Here is a 16,470-nt window from a genome sequence, read left to right on the forward strand (position 1 = left end):
TCTGTGTGGAAAAGTTCCACCTGGGCATTTCAGGTGGCCCTAAAAAGCTGATGCCTCTCCAGTCCTTGCTGGTCTTCTGGGTGAGACTGGCAGCAGAACTGCAGGAAACATCTGGAATGTATGCAGCAGCTGTAGGGTGTGCAGATTTCCCTTGTCATTCTGCATTCTTGACTTCAGGGTTGGAGAGGAATAGATAAGTGGGATAACTGAGCAGGTTAGATAGAGAAGGTCCTTAAGGGTCATCTAGCAACACCCTGACGTAACCACTTGACTTTTTTTCCACAACTGTCTCATCTCTGATCTGAATCTGCACTGAGTAGGTATCACAATGTAGTTTATCATTCAAATGGAGAGTTTCCTTCTTAAATAAATGCCAAAATGTTAGACAGACTGAAAATAACAGCGCTGTTTCATCCAGCAGGGAAAAGAGGTGTGTTGTTTGGAAAAGCCTACACCAGATAATAAGACAGGAAGAGCAAGAGTTGCTAGCATCTTCTAGAAGAAAATAGATGGCAGCCATGGCCTTTCAGGTTGGGAACGTAAGAAAGGAGAGTACAGCAATGGTCTGTGCACATTGCTATCCTGACTATGTTCTGTGGGTCTGGATTGTGATGGCTTTCAAGAAGTCTGCTCTTCTGGTGTTAGATCTGCCACAGCAGTGTATTTTGAGCAGAGAAGGATTGGAGAATTTCATAAGATCTTTTTGTTAAACGCACTTCCTGGACAGTCTGAATGCATTTGGTATGCCAGCTGGCTCTGCTTTTGTACACAAGGCACTCAACTTTGCAAGCACGCGAGGAGATCAGTGTGTATGCTTTGTATAGGAATATGAAGTGTTGGGTTTCATCTGTTTCCCCCCCCTTCATGTGTACAACCAGAGAAATAAAGTACTTTCAAGGAGCTGAGGACAAGCTAAATGGACGATGATCTTTATCACTCCCCTTCTCAGCTCCATTTGTTTCTAGTAGCGTTACTTACGGGTTGGTTCCTCCTCTAGTAGAGGCGATTCACCATTGTGTGTCTGTGAGTATGCACGCCCACCCTGTGGGAAACTTTCTAAAGGGTTGAAAAGGTTTTGGCTTGACTGCTACGTGGTTTAATTTCCTCTGCTTCTTTGAGACCCTGCTGAAGTGGAGCGTGCATTACTGAGCTCAGTACGTGGCAGCAACCATTCCATCTAAAGAAGTGCTTCTTTGGCTTGGCAGCTGTAGCTGGTGTTTTGAATTGATACAAGGAGAGCATGCGTGTGTCAGGGGGGAATACTAGTAGTACTTCTGTGCCCTCAAGGTATAAAAGCTGCTTCTGATGTTTCTGTTGAATACACATTTTCACAAACGATCTCTCTAGACTTCCCAGATCACCCCTTCTTGGGTTGTGTGCATAGGGATTTTAAAGTGTTTCTTACTCTGTCTGAAAGAGGTGGGCTTTTTTCAGACTGCTCCAGACAGACGCAGTGGGCACTGGAGAATTTAACAAAACCAGCTTGTTTACCTCTTGTATGGTTTGAAGTGGTTCGCCTAGCTCTCTAGGAAGCTCTATTCAATCTCATTTAAATGTAGTAAACAAAAAGGGTCTCAAAATTGTGATTCAGCACTGTAACAAGATGCTGAGAGAGCTCCATTCTAAGTAGTGGAAGTGTATGGTTCCTAAGAGCTGGTCTAGAAATAGGATTCCCTGTTTCAGGGAGCGATTGGCCAGGGCAGCAGCTTAGCCCTGTGTGTCAAATTGAAATATGCATAAAGATGTGCTTCACATGTTGATGATCCTCACTAGCTGAGGAGGGGAAGAAGCATAGCACCACTATTTCTCTGCTTGCAGGGCCTCTGAAGCACCCGATTCCCAGACTCTGCCTTCCATTATGGAAGGAGCTGAGTTGCAAGAGCTGCTGCTGACACTGAGGTTCTCAGTTGCCTTCTGAATGATGACTTCCCAGTGCCAAACTCTCTCTAGTGCATGGGCACTTACTGTCCTTACTGGTGGAAGAAAGCTTTGCAGTGTTGACCATGTGTGTGATTCCAGTGGGTGTGTTTTGATTTTTGTAGCCTGAGGACAAAAACTGAGTGGCTTGTCACCATACAAGGGGTGTGTGGGGTTCTACAGATGCTTTTGGGAAGCCTTGCATGTGGCCCGTTTTACGTCAGTAAAATCACATATTTGTTAGCACTTGGGAGCTGCTTGGAATGTTCATCACTGAGCTGTAGAGAGCGCTTGATTCATGTCCTTGTTTTGCTAAATTTGAAAAACGTGAGAGATACAGAAAGGAATCAGATGACTTTGCTGTATGAAGCTAGTTCAGGGAGGATAGTGACAAAGAGTTCTCCGAGCCAAATCCTCCCTCTGACTGTTTGCAGTGAGTCACTAATTGCACGCTGTGTATACTGACTAATAAAATATGTTGGCATAATAGTTGTCCCATGTTGTAATTATGGAAGATAGATTCAGCTATTTCAAAACGACAGCAAACGCTTGCATTCCCCTTTGCATGTTGAGGGAAGAGAATCTCAAATTACTGACTGAAAGAAGTAGCCTGGGCATCTGAAAGCTATTTTTTTTTTCCACCTAACTTACTGTTGAAATCCATTTTAGCAAATGCAATTGTGTATTCGGTGCAGTTGGACTCAGACTGGAAGGTATCCATGTGTTCCATACCTGAAAACAGAGCAAATGGCAGTTTTGATAAACTTCCCAAGGAATTGGTCATTCCCAATACGACTGCCTGTAGGCCAGTGTTACTGCCTTATTTGGCATAAACAGGCAGCAGAGGAGAAGGGTAGTTTATAGAAACAGAGCTCTCAAGTAGAGGCCCTGCTTCCCATAGATAGATGTATGAGTATACATTGCAGAGGTCAAAGCTTAGTGCTTTTAATTGGGTGTGTTTGTGCAGTGATTTGTATTAGCTCTGCTTTAAAGAGAGGGGATCAGAGTAGTATGCCAAGTAACAAAGAGTGTGATAGGAAAGTCTGATTGCTGTGCAGGCTGCTGGTCTGTATGCTGGTCTGACCGAGGCACACCTTGCGTAGGACCAGAAAACCTCACCCTGCTGTAGGTTTGCAAGTGTAGGGTCTGCAGTGTTGTCACTCATAGCAGCTGGCCATGAAGCAGGGTTACTAAACTAGCTGCCGTCCCAAAACTGTTTGGTCAGCCAGTGTCCCTTGTACTAACAGAGTGCTTACATCTGCTTTCTCGTATTTTTGTTTTGTTTTCCAAGGTGTGTGTAAAAATAACACACCTTACTGGGGTTAATGATATCCCAGACAGCAGCTGGTTTTTTTCTACAGTAAGGAAGAATGAAGCACCTGGCCAGCTGATGCTGTACATCAAATAGCAGAGCTGAGGATGTCCCTGTCTTTATAAGATTATTCTAAGGTTCTCTATCTTCTAGGAGTGCCAGCTTGCCTGATAAAGGCTTAAAAATGGTCTTTACTCATATCTACAAAGAATTTAAGTAAAGCTGCAGGTTTGGGGCTTAGGAGAAAGATCAGTTCTACATTTCAGATTGCTAATACTGTATTTTTCAGAGATCTCACTGCCAGCAAGTGGAGTTTGATATATATGCTCAAAATAAAAGGAACTATCTTAGGTGTGAGAAGACGTCACAAAACTCAGGGTAAAAATAGTAACCTCTGTTTCCAGTGAGCTCCAGTCAGCTTGTTAATGCACCAGGAAGGGGGAACTGTTGATAAGCCAAGTGAGTGGGCATCTAAAGCCTTTTCCTGTCTATGCTATAGGTCATCTCAGGTTTCAGGCTCAGGTATTGCTGAGTTCTCGTTAGCAAAACGTAATGGTGATTTATCAAATAGATACTCAGCTACAGCAGCCTAATAGGGCTACGATTGTGATCCCCTGATGTGATAAGTAAGATCTTGCACAAAGGTAGAAGGAGCTAAATGTACTGATATGGAAGGTGCTGCAAATTGTTTGTGTAGACTGTCTCCTTGGATAATGTACCTTGTATAAGGCATGATGTGTGATCATCCATGACAGTAACTGACAATTGTGGAAAAAGCGTATAAAAGCATTGTGGTCAGGCTTTGCTCTGGAATATTTTTGCAGGTAATTTTTTTTTTCTGCTTTTTGTTGGATCTCTTTATTTATTTAGGCAGACTAAATGTGAAGCAGGAGCTTTAAGAATGAGCCCTCTGACTTTGTAGTTGTATAGGTGCTGCATGAAGGCGGTGATGGAAATCACTCTCTGCTAGTAAATACCTTCTGCTGTCACTCCCTTTTCAGTGTAGTTACAACGCTTCTCATGACACCAGGCCTGCCTGCTGATTACTTGGGATAGTAGGCAGGAAAGCAAGAGTTGGTTGTAGTGCAGTGTTGGTTACAATGCTTGCAGATCAACCTTTCTTCTTTTTTTTCCTGCAAATGCAGATGATATGTCCTTTGATGTCTCCTGGTTTGCTGTGCGCTCCTTTGCGTTGGACAGAGAGCCTGTCTTGCTGGCCTCGGTGGACCGGAGAGGGATCGTGACACAGAGCAGGAGAAATGGGAGCAGTGATCTGAGCCTGGAGAGAATCAGCCCACTGGAATTCCGTCTCCGCATTCACAGCTGTGAGGATCACGACTTTGGGAACCACTACTGCGTAGTCACCCCATGGGTACACTCTGCCACTGGTGTATGGCAACGGGAACCTGACATCAAAGCCAAACCCATCTTTCTATCTGTGAAAATGGATGGTAAGAGCAGTATTGCAGATTCTATTGTGGGATTTTTAACACTTTGTTATGTTTTTTGTAGCAAGTACTCTCTATCACACATACCTTTAAAAACATTGATAATTTAAATAGACATTGCTATCCTTTTGTTTGCAACTTCTAATTCTAGCTTCTGTGGACTAGTTAGGTCTGAACAGGTTATATTATGAAATGTTCTTTTCCCTCATGTCTTGGTAACGTTTTGCATAGCTAGGGAGTCTTTTAATCAAGACTTAGCAATTCTCTCCAAGTGTTAACCCTTGTTCTTCCTACAGGAGGAAGCCTTGACTTGCAACTTCAGTGTGCTGAAGTAGGATCGTACTGTGGTTAATATCAAAGCGGGGCATGACACATCAGAGCTCTGTCTCCTTCCTCCCTCTCCTAACCACAAGACATGCTACTCACTGCATTTAGTGCCTTATTTGCTATGCAACCTGAGTTGCAAGCATTGCTGTATTTCATGAGAAGCTAGATGTGTGCTAGATATTGCATTCAGTACATAGCTGAGAAGGGAGATGAACACAGGAGGGATTTTGAACTGCTCAGCATGTCCATGAAAAGTCACGTTGAGAAATTCCATGAACTTGAATCAGAAGATCTTATTATTCCCACTGTACTATTACAACTGTACTTTCCAAGCTCTGTCTGTTCCTTGACCCTGCGTTTTAACTGTGCAGTAGGTGCCTACCAACTAAGCCAGCCTTGGAGGTTTATCAGGTAGGGCTGAGTGATAGGGAGTGTACTGTACCAATAGTTCTAATCAAGCAAAGTGTAAAGGAGCCTACTACTTGCTGTTTAGAAACAGTCATATAAAGAAGATTGCAGGCACAGTCTGCCTCTGAATAGAGAACCTTTGGAAGGCATTTGTTTGGAGAAGTGGGTATTGGGATATCCCTTGGAACTACCTTCCTTTTGCTTTCTTGCTCCAAGATTTCTCGTGTTTCCAGCCTCCCTGAAGCTTGGAAATGGTAAAGGAAGAAATAAGGTGAAGTGGTCAGGGAGTCTGGTAAGACACCAGTATTCCAAACTTCAAAAAACAGAAATCAAGGAGGAAAAATAATTTAACTTCCTTCTGAAAGAAGTAATCTGCCTGTGACAGAAAGATGTGTGATTTCCCCCTTTCCTTCCCCACCCCCCTTTTAGGTAAGAAAAATAATGCAGATCTTTGAATTTCTCAGTATATGTAATGACTTGGTCTTCCTTCTTTTTTTTTTTTTCAGTTCTGAATGCTTTCAAGTATCCCCTATTGATTGGCATTGGTCTGGCCACTGTCATTGGACTCTTATCCTGCCTCATTGGCTACTGCACCTCCCGTTGGTGCTGCAAGAAGGAAGTACAGGAAACAAGACGAGAGCGTCGCCGGCTGATGTCGATGGAGATGGACTGAGTATGGGAGCCAGGCACACTTGCGTTTCGGGAGAGACTCACAGGGCTCTTGGACTGTGCTGAGACACTCATTCACAGGCCCAGATGGGACAGGGCTTTTCCTCTCTGGTTTCAGCCTGGACCTCAAGCTCCTCCTTGTTACACTTTGTGTCCTGAGAGCTTTCAGGCCATATCTAGTGACTCAGAGTTCTCCTTTGTCCAGCAGCACTTTCTGCGTAGAGATCATGTCCTTCTAATTTACAAACTGTTGAGCCTGCTTTCAGCAGGGCCCTGTGACAAAAATTCACTATGTGTTTTTTGTTTTTATTTTAATATTATTTTTTTTTTGCCCCTCTTGGTTTTGAAAAGATCTTCCACTATGAAAACATGTTGAGGAGTGTGGTGTGCAGGAAGGGACTGGTGAAATCGTTAGACTTTAACTGTATTAACCAATCTACTCTTCCCCTCTACCCCCACTGCAGCATTCTGTCCACTTTTTCTCTCTGCCTTGATATCTCAGACTTTGTATTGCTTGAAGGCTGGAGAAGGGTATTCCACTGGAGTCTCAAGAGGCTGTTCCAGAAAATAATTGATTTTTGGCTGTCAGCGTACCTTCTCTTCTCCACCTTTCAAAGAATTTACAATTAATCTGAAAACAAAATTTGCCTGGAGGTCTTTGAGATGCTCTTCTTAAGGTTTTATTGTTTTGGGTTTTTTTTCCCTAATTTTCAGTGCTCGAAGCTCTTATCCGTGGTGAACAGGGGCTAACTTAGCAACCCTGAAGAGTCAATCCTCAGACAAGCGTTTGTTGGATGGCTGCTTGCAGTCACCTTCTCCCCAACCCTTCTACCTTCTTTTCTCCCCACTACAGCTGCTCACGACGTGCCTCAAACACTGTTCTGCTTGTGGCAGGGGGGCAACATGGTGTCAAGAGGCAAGGCCCAGCCCTTGTTGGCCTTGTCAGAGAGGTAGAAAACCTTGCACTACTGATGCGGTGTGATTCATGAAAAAAAATGAGATGGATCTTTTTGTGCAGTGGACCAACTGATCGCATTTGGAGACCTGTAAACTGTCACCAAGTACACAGACCAGATTCCAGCACTACTTCTGCCAGTTGCTCAGGGTAGGAATATGAGCAAGCCCAAGAGGGCAGCAAAAACCCTTCAGGTTCCCATGATCCTGGTCTTGTTGCATAGCCTGCAGTGAGGATTTCTCCAAGAGGTTGAGTATCGTGAGTCCTGCTTTGGTCTTCCACTTTCACTGACCTGGCTCCTGGTGGGGAGCAACTTCTTTTCCAGGCAGTTCTGTCTTTCCAGCACAGCTGGTGTTCTAAGCAATAAAAGTCAGAATAAAGGTACTGTGTATAAGGAGGTAGGACTGTACCACAACCAGACATCACAGTGAGGGTGTAGCTTGCATCAGGAAGAGTGGGAAATGTGGATAAGGCTAGGGATCAATTCCTTACTGATTGATTTTTTTTTTTTTAATTATTGTTATTTTTTTTTTAGGATAAAATGAAAGATGTTGGAGGATGGCATCCACAGAAAGCAGTGGTTGTGGTATGCCAATCTAGACACTAGCTATGTACTAGACAATCATTGTCACTAGTAGCTCATTCCAGTATATATACCTGGGGAGCTGCAGGTCTAATATCTGTGCTACAATGACCTCAGTTCACATTAGTTTGTGAAACCTTTAACTGAACCACTCAACACTGCTGCTATTCCAAGACTATTGCAGTAAGATTGATGTTGTTGTTTTTTTTTTTGTGTCTTCTGTGATGACCTTTTTTTGAGGTTGGTGTGAAGGTTTTTCTAGAAGGCTGTCTTCTGCCTCCAGCATGTGAACGTGCATGCAGTTGCATTGTAGGTGGGTTAACTTTGGCTTTGTATACATACACACACAGGTATCTAATGATTTTTGGGAGCTGAATGTGAGACATCTTTAACGTGAACTTGATTTGCAGAGATGAGGCTTGCAACTCATTATTTAACTGCTTGATATTTCATGTGGATTTCCAAAGCTGTGACACCTATGAACTTCTAGAGGACTTTGACCAAAACACTTATGGCAGTTTCTTTTTCTGGCCCAGTGGTTTTTTTTTGTTTTGTTTTTCTCTTGAAGAGCTCTGAAAGGGCCTGTGTTGCAGACAGATGTTGCTGCCTCTGTTGAGGAATGAGGCAGAAGCAGTCTACCCTCCACTGTGACAGCCCAAAAATCTTTAGTGATGCTTTCCAAAGAAAGGATGTTGAAGAAATAATTTACTCATATCACTTTCGACAGTAACATTTTTCTTCTTCTCACTCCTGGCTACTGTAGTGAAATCTTTCTTTTCCTTGGCCATTGTGGAACACCATACGGACGTCTGGGATGCTGGCTGTCCTTCCCACACTCATCTAAGTAGCTTCTTTCCTGCATTAACATCTGCTTTCTTCACAGAAGGCTTGTGGAATCAGGGTGTCTTGGTTTTGGGGGCTGGTAGTGATGGTGAAGTTCAAAGCACAGCATCAGTCGCTTGCTGTCCTAGCAGACTTGCTGTCCTAGCAGGCTGACTCCTTATTCATATGCTCTTGCTTAAGTTTTAGGGAAAGAGGGTCATGATTGTAATGCAATAATTAGGGAATGAGTGAGCAGGGACCTGACAGTTCTTCCCAAGCACACAACGTAGCACACTTTTATCCCTGCTGGAAAAAACTCAGGGTTATTTTGGTCAGGGCTCCCTGCTTCTACTGTGGAAGGTCTCTGTGTCCTCAGCCAATGCTGACCTTCCTTCATGGCCGGTAACAAACAATCCTTGTCGTTCCAAGTGAAGCAAGTTCCCTACTAGCTCATACTGCTGCCAGCCCCTTGGAAGGCAATGCTGCATCCCCTTACACTCTGTATTTGCTGTAGTTGGAAGGCTAGAAGCTGAGGGGCGAGGCTTACCCCACAGGTTTCCTTCTACTTGTGCCAATTTTGTATTATCCCTTTTTTTAAAATAGAGTGGGAATCTTGTCTCCAATGAAAAAGAAAAAAAAAAAAAAAAGATTTTTGGTCACTTTCATGTTTTTTATTATTGTTTCCTGTGTGAGTGATGGTGTGCGTGCACCTGATTGTGTATTAAACCTGCAAAGTATCAGGAGAGTAAGCTGCCTGAGATGCATTGCAAGCATCCATATCCTCTCAGCTGCAACCTGTGGTATTGTCTAAGTATCCTAAGGGCTCGTGTTGATATTCCTCTGTTCAAATTGCCACATCTCCTGGGTAAGCCGGTAAATTCCTCCAGGCACTTGGAATTCAATCCAGAACAAGCTTGAGCATATAGCAGAAGGGCAAGATGTTTGCTTTCTTTTTTTTTATTTCAAAGTTACAAAACGAAGTGTTTGGCACAGTTCTGGAATGCAGGTACCCAATAGTTCTAACAATACTGTGTAAAATGTTTCTTTTTATGTTCAAAATAAAGAACCTTTTTGATTAAGCCTGTGCTGTGGGCTTGGCCTGAATGTTTATACTATGGGCAGTTCTCTCCTCGTACCTTTGTGTGTACACAGATTCTATTGTTACTGAGAGGGTATCTAATGTAAATCTTACCAGTCTCACTTCCAGCACTGGTCACCCTGCTAGGTAAGCGTCAGCACTATTTTACAGTAAGTTTAAAATATTTGCTTACATTTGTGTGATGAATTGGGAAACGTAATGGTTTTCTGAATCCATTCTGTTTCTACCCTGTCATAAGTCAACATTTTTGCAGAAGGGATGAGGCATCCGAAATATGATGGGTTTGGCCTGGTTTCTCCCATGTGGCTGCTTGCTGTGATAACACAAATGCTGCCAATCATCAGTGAGTTCCAGTAAAGCAACCTTTGTGAATGTCGTACGTCATGTGAAGCAAAGTCTTTTCCAAAGGTAACTGTGATGGCATTCATCTTTCAACACCCTGCCCAGCCACCCTGGACTTGAAAAATAGGAATTTCAAGAATCCAATTTGTGACTTACTTGCAACATGCATTTTAAAGGAACAAGAATCTGAAAGTACCCGTTTCTCACCGTGAGTTGTAAAGGATAGTACAGATCACCTTAGATATGAGAATTAGGAGAGAGAAGTGTGCAATAATTGGCCGGGCAAGTAAGAGGAGTGAGGTAATAGCAGCTCCCTCTAGTGATGGGACAGGAAAAGAGGGAGGAAGCCGCAGCAGATAGCTGTAGTCGTTAATTCAACCAAGGTGTGGTCAGTGTGTCCTCATGCTCTTTGTAACATTCTTCTGTTTGTAAAAATAGTTCCAGGATGGATTTTAGGCTTGTTTTTTTCTTGTTGTTTTTGTTCTTGAGTGTGTAGCATCTCTGTATTTGCGTAAGAATAGTCATAGCATTACAGATGAATCTAATTTGCTCTATTTATATTTATGTCCTTATTTATATCCTTATCCAGGCTCTTAATCTTCAGCCATGCAGTTTTCCAGCCATGCGGCTCCTCAAGTCCCATACTGAGCTCCGTGGTGTGCCATGTACTGAAGTATCTGCTCCCTCAAAAGCTGTGTCTTCTAGCAGCTGTACTAATAGTGAGTGACAAGCCTTCACAAAGTATTTACTTGGTGTAAAATCACTGACATAAGGTGAGTCTTTCAGCAATGGAAAGGATAATGTCTTTCTACTTTGGTTGTTTCTCCTTCCTTCCCAGGAGCAGTCCTTCCCAGCTTTGCTTTCTATTACTGTCCACAGTATTTTCTTCTCTCCCCAGCCCCCGCAAGCCCTTCTCTTCACTCTGAAATTTGTCTCTGATGTTTCAGGGAGAGCTCCTTCAGAAGCCAAGCTCTGAATTCCTAGCCCAGCAGAAATGTATGTTTTCTTTAGAAATACAATGTTTGAGGTCCTTTTGAAGCTGATGGCTTTGTCTGCAGCCTTCAAGGTGCGTGCTGAGGTGTCCTTACCCGGTACTGTTATCTTTTTCTCCTGTCTTCACAGTTCCCTGTAATCATCCAGAAATACCTTTTGTTAATCATTATTCATTTATTTCTCCTTCCTTGACCTGACTGCATACCGTGTTAACAAGATGGCTCTCAGGACTCATGCACAGGGCATTGCTGTCTTTATACCTGCCCTGTCTTTCCCCATACCAACTGAGTGCCACCACTTCCCACATGATGAGGCATCTATTAAGAGACATTCTCCAAGGCTGTGAGAGCAGTGTGGGAGCTACTGCATGATCCTCAGGTGAAGTGTGTCTGTCACCTACACCATGTTCTGCTTTTTTCTTGGGATCTTGGTGCAGTGAGAGCAGCATTGAGTGAACAGTGTGTTCACAGTCCAGAACGCTCTACCCAAACTTATGCCCCTCACTGCAAGAAAGACACTAAGGCCCTGGAGAGTGCCCAGAGAAGGGCAGTGAAGCTGTGGAAGATCTGGAACACAAGTCTTATGAGGAACAGCTGAGGGAACTGGGATTCTTCAGTCTGGAGAAGAGGAAGCTCAGGGGCCTGAAAGGAGGCTGTGCTGAGTTAGGGGTTGGCCTCTTCCCCCAGGTAACAGCAATAGGATGAAAGCAAATAGGATGAGCAATAGGATGAGGTCTCAAGTTGTGCCAGGGGATGTTCAGGTTGGATATCAGGAAACATTTCTTCTCAGAGTGGTGAGGCACTGGAACAGGCTGCCTTGAGAGGTGGTGAAGTCACCGTCCCTGGAGGTGTTCAAGAAATGCTAGGTGATGTACTAAGGGACATGATTTAATCGGGAGATATTGGTGATAGGTGGATGGTTGTACTGGATGATCTTGGAGGTCTTTTCCAGCTTTGGTGATGCTGTGATTCTGTGAAGGTGAGAAGGTGGCAGCTATGAGCAGAGCATCTATTGGTTTGCCAGGAGCAGCTGTCTGGTAGCTAAGCCTATGCAGACTGTTGACATGTTAACACGACCTTCTAAATCCAAGTCCCACTCATCAGGCTCCAAACCGAATTCCTTTGGACACCTGAGTGTATGAACTTGGACAGAAGCCTTATATTGTTGGATGACGGCTCCTTTAGGAACTTCAGGAGGAACTGAAATTTTGGGCTTTCAAAAAGAGCAGCTCTGTCTCTGTTATTGGACAATATGAAATCGCTGCTTTTCCCCATGACCTTGTAGGAGTGAAAGGAAGGAAGTTTTTTCTGGTGAATGAGTTGTGGATAAAGCAAAGGCTTTGATGCTGGATGAGCTGAAAATGTTATTCTGTCATTGCTACCTTGCTGCATTGCTTTGGGGTCATATCTGTGTGCCACTTCCACGTTGTTCTTAGTGTAGGGACGGCTGCACTGGTGAAATGCATGCTTTGTGCATCCTGTAGTCGGGCCTGCTAAGAGAGCAGCTCCCTGCTGCAGCCACTGATGAAGCAAGTTTTGGCAGTTGGAGTCTATCATTTTTCACAGCTTACGTGTATTTAACAATTGGCTGCAGCAATGGCTGTTTAATTCCCTTGCTAACGTTTCCAGGGCAGCCATTTAATTTTTTTTTAAAACCCTCTTGCTTCTGGAAATCCTGTAATCAAATCCAAGCTCTGTCAATCTAATTAGTTTTGAAGTGCAGCATCTCCATAACTCGGAGACCTAAATAAGCAGCTTAGTATTAAAACCTAGTTTCTCTCCCCATGTTATGCTGCCTTATATTCCCCAGGAGAAGTTCCCACCAAACAACAGTCATTGTGACTGCTCCCCCTGTTCTCATTAAAGTCAGAAAAGACAACTAAGGCCACCCAGTCCAACCACCAATCTGTGCCCACTGACCATGTTCCTCAGTGCCACATCTGCACAGTTTGCTTGCTTAGAAGATGCCTGATGCACAGAGAGGTCTGGGGCAGCGTGTAGCTTCGTGCTGCTTGCTGAGGGCTGCCCAAGCAGCTGGGGAGCTGCAGAGTTGGTGTCATGGCAGCAGAGCGGTAGCACCTCGGTGCAAAGCAGCCTCCAGCCCTGACTGAGGGGAAGGGCTGGATATGGAGACAGTGAGTACTGGAATGAAGGTCAAGGTGAAGTGCTGCTGCAGCTCTTTGTCACCTTTGTCTATAGTAGAAACTGTGCAATTGAGAGCAAACCTCAGCTCACCAAAACAGAGTTGCGGGTGCCCTCCTCCCAAGGCAGCCCCTGTTGCTTGCTGCTTAGAAAAGCTGGTGTCCTAGGGAAGTGGTTGCAACCTTCTGTGCTTTGGCCAGACCCCCCGTGCTTAGGGGCTGCCTAGAGCTGGCCGTGTGGCTCACTGGTGCATCAGAGTAGAGATCCTCATCCACTGGCATCATACTCACCTCTACAAGCTGTGGGTGCAATCCCATGTAGCTCCCAGCAATGTTGAGTCTGGTTCCAGTCAGAGCCAGCATGTTTGTCATTTGTACTCCATTAGGAGGCTTGTGCCCAGGGGATGGAGACTGAGCTGGCAGCCATGGGGAAGCTGTCTGCCTCCAGCTCCATACTGAGGGATGTAACCAGCTGCCTTTGATGTCTGAGCCAGGCTGAGAAAACCTGACAGCAGACTTCAAAGTCTGTTGTGCCAGCTCCTCCATTATCTGAACACTTCTGCCACGTCCCCCAGGACTGCTGGATTATCCTGGCTAATTCCACACTGCATCCCCTGTCTCTGCCTGGCTCCAACCCTTTGTGTTCATGGCTGTCCTTTCTGAATCTCTCTGGGGATGTGACAATGGGATTTTTTGGCAGGGACGTTTTTGGAAAGCTTGCCTGCAGAGTACAGAGGGCAGGTACTTGCTGGGTCCAACAGATGTGATCCCAAAGACATTTCTCAACTGCTGCTGGGCCTGTCTGGGTAGTCTGTCTTTGCCCTGGCTGAACAGTGTGGAATGCATCCAAAAGAATGTGCAAAGGCAAATAGGGTGCAGGAGGAGGGGAAGTCATAGAGAATCACTAAGGTTGGAAGAGACCTCTAAAATCATGTAGTCCAGCTGTCAGTCCATCACAACCATGCACATGAGAGTGTGTAATTCAGGGCAGTCATTGCCACGTTAGAGCCAAAGCCAGCTCTGTGGGCACGCTTGGCCCCACCTGAAGCAGAATGTGGCTGTGCCCTGCCATATATGCTGGGAAGTGGCCCTGCCACCAGGTCTGACTGTACTGGTGAGGTTTCTGTTGGCAGTGTATCTCTATAAAGGATACTCTGCTGATCCTCCTTTAGCCAACCCAACATGCCTATTGCTGCTGCCACACACTTGGTTGTGCTGATTTCCCAGGGAGGGAGTGAGGAAGCTTCAGACTGTGCAGTCCTGGGAAGAAGGAGCTGTTGTTTTTGTCTGCAGAGCATCGTCATTGCCCGTGATGGGGCTGGGCAAGGCAATCCTATTCTCCCTAGTTTCTCTATTGCGAATGTAAACAGTGGTTCATGCGTCATTAGCTGCAAGCTTGGACTGAAACTGTCCCCGTGTGTGCGTTTATCTGCACACTGACTGCAGGAAGTTTGCCAAGGTTGGGCTCCAAATCTGATTTTCTTCTGTCACTGTGGCAGAGAAGCTTTTGTCTCCACTGAGGGGACGTGTGGGCTGGCTTGCCGTCAACAGGGCCACCCCCATAAACCTCTCAGTGGGCTGCTCTCAGAGCCAACCTCCTTCCTGTCTCTGAGGCAGTGCTGGTTTCAGCACCGTGCCCCTCTGCTCTGCTGCATTGCAACGCTTGGTGGCAGGGGACAGGTGAGATCCGATGGGACCTCTCCAACAGCCCGTCCCTGCGTGCTGAGCTTGGCTCTCTGCAGAGCTGTGTGCTGCTGATGTGCAGTCAGTCAGCAGTCTGTGCTTCTGTCTCCTGGCCCCATGAGCTGTCATGTGAATCAGTTTCTGAAATGGGGCAAGGAGGGACCTCATGCTTGTTTTGGTTCGTTACATGAATCTCATTCCCTCTGGGAGCCCAGTGGGATCAAGCAGAATGGCTTGTTTGTTTTACAGCTGCTTTTTGCTTGTGAATCCCTGAGCCAATTTAGCAGTTCATTCGATACCTCAGCAGGCTGCAGGAGCAGCACAGCTCAGGAGCCACCTTCACACCGCTTTTCTTCCTGTAAAAACCAAATCGATCTTTTCAGAGAGAGCCTCCAGTTCCTCACCTTTGGCTGCTCCCTATCTGGGTCATGCCCTGCCAGCCTCCTCCGGTCCCAGCACATGCACTGTGCAGCGGGCCATGTGGTGCTGGCAGTGGGATGCCACCTGTGCACGGGTGCTGTGATGTGCCCATGGTGTCTGCCTTCAGTGCAGAGGAGAGAGTAAGCTGCTTAGTATAACAGAGCAGGAGGCAGAGGGTTGGTCAAGCAAGGGGGCCAACATCTTGCTCTGCCACACAGTGTGCTGTGTGTGAGCTGCTGCAAGACAGGAATGGGCTCAAGTTGTGCCAGTGGAGGTTCAGGTTGGATATTAGGAGAAATTTCTTCTCAGAAGGAGTGGTGAGGCAATAGCACAGGCTGCCCAGGGAGGTGGCGGAATCACCGTTCCTGGAGATGTTCAAGAACCATGTGGATGTGGCACTGAGGGACGTGGTTAGTGGGCATGTATAAGTCTGTGGCTGACTGCCACCTTGGTGAGATGCAGGACGTTGGTGACGTGCTCTGTTCCCCACTTCTCCCCGCCTTTTTCTCTAAGCAGAGGAAACCGCTGCCGGAGTCTGGCAGCTTCCTCCCAGCTGCTTTCAAAATTACAGGGTGGCTGTCACCATCACCCTGAGTGCCTTTCACTGCCTTCCTGGGGAAGGACTGTAGCAGATCTTGTTCACATGGGGCTGGTAGAGCATCAGGTGGCTGCCTTCCTCCTTTTCCTCCTCACGGGTGAGTGCACTGTGACAAGGACTTTTGGGGCAGATAAGTGGGAAGTAAAACTGTCAGGAGCCCTGTGTGTGTCACGTGTGCAGGCTGCCTCTTCTGGGCTGCTTTATATTCCTAAATCAGGGGGACAGGACGCTCCTGGGTGGGTGGCCCAAGAGTGCACCTCACTTGGTCTACAGGGTGAGGGCAGCCCCAGTGCTGTTGGGCTCAGAGCCATGGAAGCTGAAAGGGAGGGGAGGGTGTGCAGATGACCATTTTTTCCCCAGCTCTACTCTGTAAGCCCTCTGCAGGTTCCTGGTGCCCCTTGAGGTGTTTCCTGCCTCTGGAGGTGCTCTTGCTGGCTCCTTCTCCTGTACCTCTGTGAGGCACTTCTGAGGTCACGTCCCTTTCTCCAGCAGCAGTTAGCTCTGGTTCCTGCTTCTTTCCCTCTGGCCTGCACTGAACCTGAGAGTTTGGTCCTCTTCAGCACACTACGGGCTTCCTCCAGTGGTTTTAGCCTGGTTGCTGCTCCATCTGAGCACTGTCTGAAATGCTTTCCAAGCAGAAACTTGATGACCACATGGCCATGGTGCTCTGGCCTCTATTGTCTGGCCTTGCTTGCTGGAAGACAAGTTCTCAAGTTTGTTGGCATTGGGCTTGTTCTTAACAATTGCAGGGGAT

At 45.9% G+C, this 16,470-nt stretch overlaps 2 protein-coding genes across 2 annotated transcripts in view; both read left to right on the forward strand.

The window, feature by feature from the left end:
- The window catches only part of PTGFRN (prostaglandin F2 receptor inhibitor), a 65,991-nt gene extending 56,471 nt beyond the window's left edge, over window positions 1-9,520 (forward strand). Inside the window, 2 exon segments of the mRNA XM_048968369.1 lie at window positions 4,375-4,680; window positions 5,919-9,520. Coding sequence (XP_048824326.1) covers window positions 4,375-4,680; window positions 5,919-6,085 — 473 coding nt within the window. The 3' untranslated portion in view covers window positions 6,086-9,520.
- A 6,022-nt stretch (window positions 9,521-15,542) lies between these two features.
- IGSF3 (immunoglobulin superfamily member 3) overlaps window positions 15,543-16,470 on the forward strand; it is a 171,671-nt gene continuing 170,743 nt past the window's right edge. Inside the window, exon 1 of the mRNA XM_048955649.1 lies at window positions 15,543-15,813. Within this exon, the coding sequence (XP_048811606.1) occupies window positions 15,762-15,813 (52 nt within the window). The 5' untranslated portion in view covers window positions 15,543-15,761. The remainder of the gene's footprint in view (window positions 15,814-16,470) is intronic.

This window comes from Lagopus muta, chromosome 1 (genome assembly GCF_023343835.1).
Source record: "Lagopus muta isolate bLagMut1 chromosome 1, bLagMut1 primary, whole genome shotgun sequence".
Taxonomy (NCBI): domain Eukaryota; kingdom Metazoa; phylum Chordata; class Aves; order Galliformes; family Phasianidae; genus Lagopus; species Lagopus muta.